The sequence below is a fragment of the Muntiacus reevesi genome, chromosome 2, assembly GCF_963930625.1.
Source record: "Muntiacus reevesi chromosome 2, mMunRee1.1, whole genome shotgun sequence".
Taxonomy (NCBI): Eukaryota; Metazoa; Chordata; class Mammalia; order Artiodactyla; family Cervidae; genus Muntiacus; species Muntiacus reevesi.
This window is the reverse complement of record NC_089250.1, coordinates 113,930,007-113,940,365: the sequence shown is the minus strand read 5'-3', so window position 1 is coordinate 113,940,365 and position 10,359 is coordinate 113,930,007. Positions and strand designations below refer to the sequence as shown.

The 10,359-nt window shown below is 55.0% G+C and overlaps 1 protein-coding gene across 2 annotated transcripts; it reads right to left on the bottom strand.

Moving 5' to 3' along the window:
- Nucleotides 1-232: 232 nt before the first annotated feature.
- PPIF (peptidylprolyl isomerase F) lies at nt 233-7,202 on the bottom strand. 2 transcript variants are annotated; one of them, XM_065919889.1, is made up of 6 exons: nt 6,906-7,200; nt 5,626-5,656; nt 5,118-5,206; nt 3,292-3,388; nt 2,683-2,758; nt 233-1,144 (listed from the first exon to the last, which is right to left on the bottom strand). In XM_065919889.1, the coding sequence occupies exons 1-6, from the start codon at nt 7,101-7,103 to the stop codon at nt 1,009-1,011; spliced, it is 627 nt and encodes a 208-aa protein (XP_065775961.1). In that variant the 5' UTR covers nt 7,104-7,200; the 3' UTR covers nt 233-1,008. The 2 variants fall into 2 exon arrangements, with proteins under 2 accessions (XP_065775961.1, XP_065775962.1); XM_065919890.1 differs by having other exon boundaries at nt 1,097-1,224; nt 6,906-7,202.
- Between the last annotated feature and the right edge of the window lie 3,157 nt (nt 7,203-10,359).

Genomic DNA, 10,359 nt, shown 5'->3' with positions numbered 1-10,359 from the left:
AACTGAGGCTCAGTCACCCAGAGGCACGCCAGGGCTCTCGGGTGGGCTGTGGATGCTGAGAGTTTGTCTGAGCCTTTTCCCCTTCTCTTGAACAGCATGACAAGAATACCCTCAGAGGTAGCTGGTGGACTGCAAGTCCATGTGAAGGCCCTCCTCAGAACACAGAGGAACAGCAGTTAACAATAAACGCTGGCTCCAAACACTTGTTATAGACAGTGCTCGCTCAAGGCAAGGACACCCATTTTTTACAGAAAATAGGATTTATTTTCACATTTAAGGTGAACATAAAGAAATTTTCCAAAAGTATATTGCGTACATAGTCAATAGATTAATTTATTAAACACATAGGAAAAACAAATCAAAGACCACCAGGAAAATATACTTTGACTTCCTTCCAGAGCACATAGCACTTAGAGGTTATTTCTATTTTCAATTTGGGAATTCACATTGACAAGGCACAGCTTGCAGTGGGTCTGTCCCCCGGTTCAGCTGCTTCCACCCCCACGGGCTCTCCCCAAATACAAGAGCAGCAAACCAACGGGATTCACAGTGGCTGGGATTAAAGGCCTCGGCTGTGGGACCGTCACAAAGGCCTGGATGTGCTCCAAAGGCCGAGCTCTGTAGGTCTGTGGCCTGTGCCACCAACTCAGGTCACACCACAGCCTGGAGTAGTTAGTGTCACAGCTTCAGCTCCAGGGAGTCTTGTGAAACTATTCCGATCAGAAAGACAATATTAAACAGATATGACAGCCCTTTATAGAAACTGGTTTTCCCCTGTGGCCAAAGAAGAGGCAGAAACTGCCTTCAAAGCTAACCCATCATGTGCGCCCGAGGCACGGGTGAACTTGAGCCAGGCAGTCACAGGCGATGCCTACGAGGAGCGGTGACCCTGTGTCTACAATGGGAGTCCAGAAACGGGGCGCTGGGGAAGGGAGGGCGCTGGGGAAGCTGCCCGGTGGGTCCTGTGGGGTCTGACATGCCTGAGAGGCCTCCTGGAAGCATACAGGGTCAGCTCAACTGGCCGCAGTCTGTGATGACGATCTTCTTGGATGTCTTCCCACTCTTGGAGCCGAAAGATTCTATTTTCTTCACGACGTCCATGCCCTCTTTCACATGGCCAAACACAACATGCCTGCCATCCAGCCTGGGAGGAGAGGTGAGCCAGGTAAGCAGAAGCGAGAGTGCTGCAACGTCACCCGGGGTCACGGTCCCGCGGTCATGGAACTGTTTACCGAAAACAGCAGTTCTGAAAGGAACTCAGACCGAAAAGCTGGCCCGACCTCTCACAGGTCCCATGTGGAGCCTTGCTGAGTCCCCCAGCACACACCAGAGGATGGCTCCCTCCCAGGCTGTTCTGCCTCACCTGCTGTGTGACCTTGGCCGGGGCCACTCAACCCGAATCCTGGGAACCTCACCTACAAAGAGTGAATTATTCTCATCCTGCACAGGGAGATGATGGAATATTGAACTACTCTGAAGAAATAAGTCTGTGTAAATGGAATCATTTTTTTTTAAGTTGTTTTTTTTTTTTTTTTTTTGATGTGGGCCATTTTTAAAGTCTTTATTGAATTTGTTACAATATTGTTTCTGGGGTTTATTTATGTTTTGGGTTTTTGGGGTATTTTTTTTTTTGATACGAGGCATGTCGGATATGCGCTCCCTGACCAGGGATCAAACCTGTACCCCCTGTATCAGAAGGTGGACTCAACCACTGGAGCACCAGGGAAAGCCCTTAAGGAAGCATCTTAACAGTCAGGAACTCTGAAGTGAGAGCCAAGATGATACGTATGGTGAACCTACACAAGTCCCAAGCAACTCTGAGAGAGTCCCGAGAACCTAAAAGGCAGCTCACTTCAGGACCACCAACCAAGACCTGTTACACTTCAGGATCCACCAGGGGTTTCACAGACGGAGGGCAGGCAGGGCCAGCAACAACCTGACCACTCCGACATCTGGGTCCCTCCTGACTCAGAGGCTACAGACCACTAGTATCCACCACCACCTGGGTCTCCCTAAAGTCCTTGGAAATGGGCTTTATTAAGTCTTAGCTCCAGGCCAGCTGTTGTCCCCTCACCCTGCTGAGATGCCTCAGGGTGAGGACACAGGGAAATCTGGGCAGAGAAAACTGATTATGTAGTGGGAAAACTGACCCGGGAAGACATCCCTAAAATACAAGGGCAATGGAAAAGAGGGTTCCAGGGGGGCTGGTGGCTGCCACAGGCTGGTACTAATGCCTGATGAGAAATCCGGTGTGATATCCAAATGCTTTCTACTGCAGCATTTTCCAAGGTGCAGCCCAAGATCAAATAAGCTGGAAAATGGCAGGTTAAACCAAGTGAGCAGGCTTCTGCCACAGGCCATCCTGAGGTCTGGTAAGTTCTGCAGCATTTCCCCAGTGTATTTGGTAAAAGAATTCTTTCCTGTGTGTACGTGTGTGTGCGTGCACGTGCATGCTCAGAACACTGAGAAATTCCAGCAACAATGGGAAGCCTGATAAAAGACAGAGTTGCAAAATAACCCAAATTCTTCCTCAGTCCTTTCGGGGACTTTCTCCTCTTACACACTCAGCCGGGTGAGGGCAACTGCCCCAGAGCAGAAAATTTGGCCTCAAACTACCCTCCCTTTCCAGCTCAAGGCCAGCCCTACTTCCCAGAGGGCCTGGACCAGCAGCCAGTCACTCACCAGTCTGTCTTTGTGGTACAAATGAAGAACTGGGAGCCATTGGTGTTGGGGCCCGCGTTGGCCATGGACAGGACACCTGCAAAAACAAGCAGGATGATCAGGCTGCCCCAGGAGGCATCTCACCTGGGAGTTGTTCAAGAATGGATGACGTAAGCCACAGGAAGGATGCGTGAGGCTGAAGATACTTGGGGCTTAGAAGAGGAGAGCCAAGCCCAGAGCACAGCTACCCAGGGCCTGTCTGCCTTGACAACACAGGAGGGAAGGGCCTCCTGGAAGCTCTCAGTGGTAGAGCAGGGGCAGGACCTCCAGCTCTGAACTCTAGCTTTTCCCACATCGCACCTTGGGTCCTAAAGGTAACACAATGCTAGGGCTTTGCTTAATGGCTCTCTCCTGCAGGTTGTCAAAGAAAGGTCTGTTTTTGAAACTGAGAGCTCAGGATGAAAAAGCCTCTGGGACAATCCAACAAGTTCACCCATCACACTTAAGGAAGGAAGGTGTGTCCCTAGATATGGAGCCATTAGGCTGCAGTCTCCAGGCCTGCTGGGGTGGCAGCAGCAGGCTCACAGCTCAGGGTACACTGCCCAGGTGCGGACTGGCAACCTTACTCACCCGGCCCCTCATGCTTCAGTTTGAAGTTCTCATCAGGAAAGCGGCTTCCATAGATGGACTTTCCCCCCGTGCCATTGTGGTTGGTGAAGTCACCGGCCTGTGAACACGGAGCGCTGGCTGAGTGTCGCCACCAGAGCCGGCAGAGGGGTGCTGCTCCCATGCTGGGACACAGCCCCCAGCCCACCCAGGGCCCACCCTGGGAGCCCTCAGGCAAAGGGGTCAGAAAACACCCAATGATAGAAGGGCTAATATAATGCTAAGGAGCATAAACAATAACAAAATAAAGGTTTAGTACTTTCTGCCCCAATAACTACCCTGGTTCCCGAATGATTCATTTTTGTCTGAGTGAGATTTTAAATGATCCTTAAAAATTCTTGGCCATTTCGAGCTGCTTCTTAAGTGACCTAGAATTTTCTACCCACAACTCTTGGAGGGTAAACAAGGAAGAAGCCAGGAGTCCCTGCTCCCCAGTGTGGTCTGTGGGGAGCGGCGGCAGCTGGCACAGAGCCAGGTCCCTCTGCTGAGCCCCCTTCCTGTCCCAGCATCTCCCCTTCACCCAGCCCAGAACAAAGTCCACTCAGGGCTGGCGGTCTTTCTCACGGTTTGCCCAAGGCTTCCACAAGGAACCGCAGACAGAAGAGCCCAAGGTCTGCCAACCCCAGCCCCCAGCCCCCATCATATTGCTGTTTTCCTGAGATGACGTCCTCAGGTGAGAGGGGCGACCTGACCAGTCCTGCTGAAGCATCCACGAATGTCAAAAGGTGTCCTCAGAGAGAACCGGACCTCCTGGTGCCACCATCCCATGCTTCCAAGAGCCCGCCAGCTTGGAGTCCCTGCCCTTGCCTGCTGTGGTGAGAGGAAGACCCTAGCCCGGCTTGGACATCCGCTTCGGCTCCTGCTCAGTCTACAACCTCAGGCAGAGCTGGGGGCCTCTGCAGCTGAGAGCCACGGGCTGTGGCCAGGCCTGTCCCACAGCCACAACCCCGCCAATCGCTGCATTCCTCACGTTCAACATGTCAGCAGGCTCAGCCCCAACCCGTGCCACTCACCATAATGTGATGACAGCCATCAGGTCAGGATAGGGGGAGCTTGGGGGCAGAAATCTGGGCTGAGAGGACTTCAAAGAGGTCATGACAGCCATGCTCCTGCCTCTAGGCCTGCTGGCCTCAGACATGAACCCCTGTCTTAGCAGGGTCTGACCTAACACAGGACAACCCTTAGCATGGCTCAGGCCCTGGCACCGGCAGAAATTCTTGCCTGCCACACCTACCCACAAAACTTCTAACACAGCAAAGCTAATGCTTCTGAAAAGAGGCCAAACACATGACTAAAGAGCAAACGCATTTAACCGAGAAAGATGCCCTTCGCTGGAGAGAGGCTCCAAGTCTGGACCTGTGTGTTCTTGTCTGTGCCTGGCCTCCCTCCTCCTCCCCTTCCTCCTTATCTCCTATGCCGAGTGCTCGGTGGGACACACTGGGGGCTGTGGGCAGAGACTGAATACGCTGTTACTCCAAAGCCTCCAGCACATCTACACCCCGATGCCATTCTCCCTCCGCTGCTCCACTCTCCTGGCCCTGCCAGGCAGGGCTGTCCTGCCGCTTGTCCTGTTGCTTAGCTCCTGGGACAGGGAAGACACTATGGCCACCAGGACAAGGTCCAGACTTTCAGAAGGAGAGGACAGGCTGAGCAAATGACTGTGGTTGCCCTCTATCCAGTACTTTCCAGGCACGATCACACTGGCTAATCCCCGTGACATTCTCCAAGGTGGCCCCATCACTATGCCACTTACAGAAGAAGAAGTCGAGGCAGCAAGAGGCCCACCATACCTGGCACATAAAGGATGGAATCACTCTGTGGAAGGTAGACCCTTTGTATCCAAAGCCCTTCTCCCCGGTGCACAGGGCTCTGAAGTTCTCTGGTGGGGTGAAGGAAAAAAGCAGGTCAGCAGGGCCAGGCCTCAGTGCAGGGGCCACAGCTGGTTCCAGCCAGTGCCCTCTCTACCCACCCACCCCCCCAGGACATGCCCCCGGGGTCTCTGCTGACTGTGTGACCTGGGACCAGTCATTCTGTGCCCTGACCTCAGCATCTGAGCACTGTGGCAGGAGTAGCACTGGGTCAGTGGGGCAGTGAGTCCAAGTAGGTCCACCCTCCACCAGCAGGCTCAGAGAGGGTCAGAGGCTGCTCCAAGGTCCCCAGCAGCTGAGCCACATGTGATGGTGTACTCCCATCTGGCCATAGGTCTCCTGCCCTGACTCCTTTCAACACCCCCCACCTCACCAGGCGCCTCTCTCTTCCATGTGGCCCAGACTCAGAAGGCCCCAGTCCCCGTCTCACCTGCTGTCTTTGGGACGACATCGGCCTTCAGCTGCGGGAAAGGAGAGGGCAGACAGGTTCAGTCCAGAGGCAGGTGAAGGAAGGACCCAACCCCCTACACGGCCCAGGAGCCAGGGAAAGCACCATTCCCGTCATTCACAATCCTCCGTGGGAGGCCACCTAAGCAATCATTTCTGCCAGCTGCTTCCTGAACTGCAGGTTGGGAGGGGCAGCCTCGATTTCTCAATCTGTCAGAAGAGATGACAACACTACCCTGGCCTTCTTCTGGGGGCAGAACTGGCAGAGCTGCTTCAGCTGGGCCCAAAGCATCAGAGACCCAGGACCTGGAGAGGGTGGCCTCCAGGGGGAGCCAGTCCAAGCTCCCCAGTGGGCAGGTGGGAAACTGAGGCTCAGAGAGAGGCAGGAGGGTGGGGGAAAGAGAAGGCTGGAGCCCCATCCAAGCCTGCCTCTTGCCTCCCAGTTGCAAGAGGCACCCTGGTGCGGAACTTATAAAATAAACCGGTGCTCTCCGTTTTCCAAAAGAGGAAGCGAGGTTTAACTGAGACCCCTTTGTTCAAAATGGACTTGAAGGCTACACCCAAGCTTCCCCTCTGTTACTTTCTGGACTGTGTAGGTTTCTTGCTTTGTTTTTCAAAAAGGCCCAAAGAGCTGGGGCAGGCACTGAGTGTCTCCTTGGGAGCGTGGCTGAGGTTAGAGTTGGGACGAAGAGCTCTGAGCACAGTGCCCTGACCCCAAAAGGTCTACGCCAGGTCTGTCTGGTGGCTGGAACCTGCGGCCAGGCTGGCCCGAACTGCTGGGAGAGGAGGCGGCCCCAAACCGCCTAGCTGTTCTGACTGCCCGATAGCGGGGGGCGGGGCTGGGGCCGGCTCCGCCTTCTGCAAGGGCCACCACGTGAGCTCCCCGCCGGCCCGCCGCCCCGACCCCCGAGCCCCCTGACACCCACCTCGAAACTCGGGCCTAGGCGCCCACCCGGTGAAGTCCCGGAGCCCCTCCGCGGCCGGCCAGCGGGTCGGACCCTCCTAGCCTACTATCTGACCTTGAGCTTTCTCCTCCACACGCGCCTTCCCTCCCGCTCCCACTAGTCCAAAGATCCGAAGGGGAGGGCTGGAGAGACCAGTCCGATGCCCCTTCTTAAGAGATGGGGAAACTGAGGCCCAGAGCCCGGGGGGCAGGAAGCAAGGTCACCCAGAGAGCCAGGCACAGCGCCGGCCTGGGGTCCAAGGCTCTTCCGGGACCGTCCCCCAGGCCCAGTCCAGCGCGGTCCGGTCCGGTGGTCTCACCTCCAGCACCACGCGGCCGAGCGGCTGCCCGTCAGCGCCCACGTCCAGGTACACGAGCGGGTTCCCGGAGGAAGAGGACGGGCCGCGGGAGCCGCTGCCGCTGCTGCAAGCGCGGACCGCGGGGAGGCGCAGGTGCGCTGAGCGCGGGCCCGAGAGCAGGCCGAGCAGGCGGGGGCCGCAGCGGAGCGCCAGCATCATGGGCGCGCGGGTCCGAGCTAGAGATCTACCGGCGAACGGAGAGGACGGAAGGGAGGGTCGCTAGTGCCCAGTGGGCAGAGTCAGCAGCTGCCGCGCACCGCCGCCTTTATTGGCCCAGTAGGCCCCGCGGCCCCGCCTCCTTCCCGCCTCCTCCAACCTGTTCGCGGGCTCCCCCTGCTGGTCCCAGCTGGCAGCGCACCCCGGCTGGTGGGCGGTGGGGCGTGAAGTCTTCTGAACACACCCCAACCATGGCTGGAGATCTGAGGGACAGATGCGACTTCGCCAAGGGAGGCCGGTTCTATTTTGTGAGGGTCCCAATAGATGAAAAGAAGGGGTAAATGATAAAACGTGGTTAACTCCAAAATAGGAGCCTCCATGTGTTTTTCTTTGAATATAACAGAAGTCTGCCTTGAAGGCTTTTGCATACACTGTCCCTTGCCCCACAGGCCCTGCAAATGGACAGACAGACCAAGAGAAACTGTGGCAACTGAGAGTCAGTCAAAGAAAGCTGGAGGCGAGAGGCGGGATTAGAATGAGAGGTGACAGGAGGAGACAGGCAGACACCTCCCATTGTGAATACAGGCCTCCTTGTCCAAGCCTGGGCTTGTCTCCAGATGCTTCTAGAAACCAGTCCCTCTTCCAGACTCAGCCTGGGCCTGTCATGCTCTCACCAGACCTCCAGCCCTCCACCAGGACTGGGTCTGACTCCCCCTCCCTGACCCCACAAACTGATAGTCCTGAATGCCAGCAAGCAGGACAGATGGCTGCTAGCTCCCCTCCTGCCCCCACTCACCCCAAAACTGCACCTGCAGGTACCATAGCCCAGGGGCCCGTCCAAGCAAAAGCAAGAAGGCAAGACAGGAGGAGAAGGGGAACTGAGGGTGAGGAACCGCAGTTGAGGGGGAATCTACCCCACATGCTGAGGTGGGCTTCACAGCAGCCTATGGGCATGGGAGGCCCACAGGAAATGAATGGCAGGCAGGGGGCTTGAGAGAGCATCTGAGCCAACACCTGCAATTCTCCAGATGTATGACCGAGGCTCGGAGAGAGGAGGCGAACCCTGACGCCCCCCGCCAGCCAGTGCCAGCCCTCCCAGACCACTCTGCAGACTAGGTGTGATTCTAATCTCTCCCCTGCTTGTTTTCCAGGTCTGTTCCACGAATAAAAGGAACAAGAGTACGGGTTTCAGTCAGCTATTAAATGCTGTGCCGTGAGCATCAGTGAGGGACAGAGCATAGATGGTCTTTGCTCAGACAGTGGTGGGCCTCAGCTGCAGGGGCTCAGGGGTCTGAGTGGCCAGAGAAGAGGGTGGGATTTGGCCCTTGAAGTCAGATGAGCTTAAACTCTAGACTGACCTGCTCCAGGCCATGAATTGACTCCTGGGAAGAGGTCAGGCAGCAAAATGTTGCCCTGAGGCAATTCATGAGGGCAGAGCAGAGGGTCCTAGCTGCATGGGAATGCTGGCTTGACCCTTTTGGAAATCCACAGTCCTTTTCTCTATTTCTGGCCCAGGAGGAGCCTGGTCACTCAGTGATACTCCAGCTGCATCCTGGAGCCCCGATGCTCCCCAGGTCCCAGTCCAGGACAGGGCCTCACACTGTCCTGAGGAATAGTTTCTCCTTTTTTGTGATTGTACTTTGAAGTAGAACAGGCTTGCTTAGGAAGCTGGCTTGCTCCCTGCCCTGTGTGGGCCCTCAGCACATCTCCCACATCCTTCCCTTTATCAGTGCATACTGCAGATGCGAAAGAAGAAGAGGAGAATCGCCTTACATGTCAGTTCCAGGCCCTGCGCTCATATAACTCTCAGCTAACCAAGTGTTCTCAGTGCCCTGTTGTCTCTCAAGCCGGCTCCTGGAGGGACTCTGTCGCAATGGAGTATGAGAGCCCAGCACCAGGGAAGAGCTGCCTTCATTTGTGCAACTGCTTTACTTTCCAAAGCCCTTGCCTAGCCCTCAGTGCAGCCTGAGAAGCAGTTCCATTGCATAGATGGGGAAGCAAGGCCCGAACTGTTAGGTGGGGAGTTACCCAAGTATAGAGCTAGAAGGAGTCTGATTCCAAAATCAGGGTTTGCATTTGTCATGATTATCAAGGAGCTGGTAGTTGGGACAGAGTGGGGAGGGCAAGAGAGACCAGCCTTGGACAGATTACACAGCAAGAGAGAAACTAAGGAGTTAGCCAGGGGGCTGTGGAGCTCAGGGGACAAGGAAGATGGATTCTGTCTGGGGGGTCAGTCTGGAGACAACTGCATTTGAGGGACAGAGACAAAAAGATGAAGAGAGGAGATTCCAGAGGAGGAGTGAGCCAAGGCCAGCCCAGAACTGGGAGAGGTCAGGCCACCTTCAAGGAAAGGCTCCAGTATTAACCATGAGTTGAAAGCCTGGCAGGGGATGAGGCATGACGGTCACAGAGAATCCTGAAGGCCAGGCTGAGGTCTCACATTGCTGAATAGTACTGGGAAACCATGAATGGTGCAATACTTCATCCCCACTGTGTTACACCTTCTGTCCTCTTTGGAAAATCAAATGTCATCACTGCCTCTTGCCTGAGCCAGAGAAAATTCCACCTGCTCCACAGGCTCAGCTGTGAAATCATTTCTTCCTGTGCTGACCTCAGTTGGCGTCGGGGCAGGGACTGTCCCTGAACTGAGCCATGGACTGAAACATGCCCAGTCCCCACCCAGGTGAGATGAGGCAGGTGTCACCACTCACCTGGCTCTAAGGCTATTTATAGACTCTGTGTCATCCTCAGAAACAGCAGTTTCTCTCTGCTCAGCCCTAGTGGCTTTTTATCCAGGGTGTTAATGGTTTTCATCACTCAGCGATCCTGTAAAGCCATCTTTAGGCCTCACAGAGCCAAAGAGCAGTTAGATCATGCTGACATCTGGGGTTGCAAGCTCAGATACCTGTCGGGGCCAGGCAGTGACACCTCAGGGTGAAGCATGCTGGACAAGGCTACAGGGAGAAAGTGGAGGAGGCACAGTGTCCAAACAGCACAGGTAAAGGGCAGCTCCTGCCCCAGCCGGTCAATTGCTGTATGTATACAATGGGTTCAGTGTAGTCAGATTTCATTTTTCAATAAAAACTGAAAACTTTGGGTTTTGTGGAAATATCCCAACTCTTAAATATTGGCAGCTCATTTTAAAATAAAATTAAACCCTGATTAAGCCCTAAACAACATATTTACACCCTAGCTGGGGCCTCTAACCCAGTAGTTTGCAAGCTCTGATCTCTACTGTGTAGGTGAGAGACCTGAAGTT

What these genes read in the sequence shown, in the direction of transcription:
- PPIF (XM_065919889.1), bottom strand. Translation starts at nt 7,103, where the DNA reads ATGATGCTGGCGCTCCGCTGCGGCCCCCGCCTGCTCGGCCTGCTCTCG. An exon ending in TCGGCCGCGTGGTGCTGGAG is followed by an intron (nt 5,657 to 6,905) that starts GTGAGACCACCG and finishes CCTTTCCCGCAG; the next exon opens with CTGAAGGCCGATGTCGTCCC. An exon ending in TGTACCACAAAGACAGACTG is followed by an intron (nt 1,145 to 2,682) that starts GTGAGTGACTGG and finishes CTCTCCTCCCAG; the next exon opens with GCTGGATGGCAGGCATGTTG.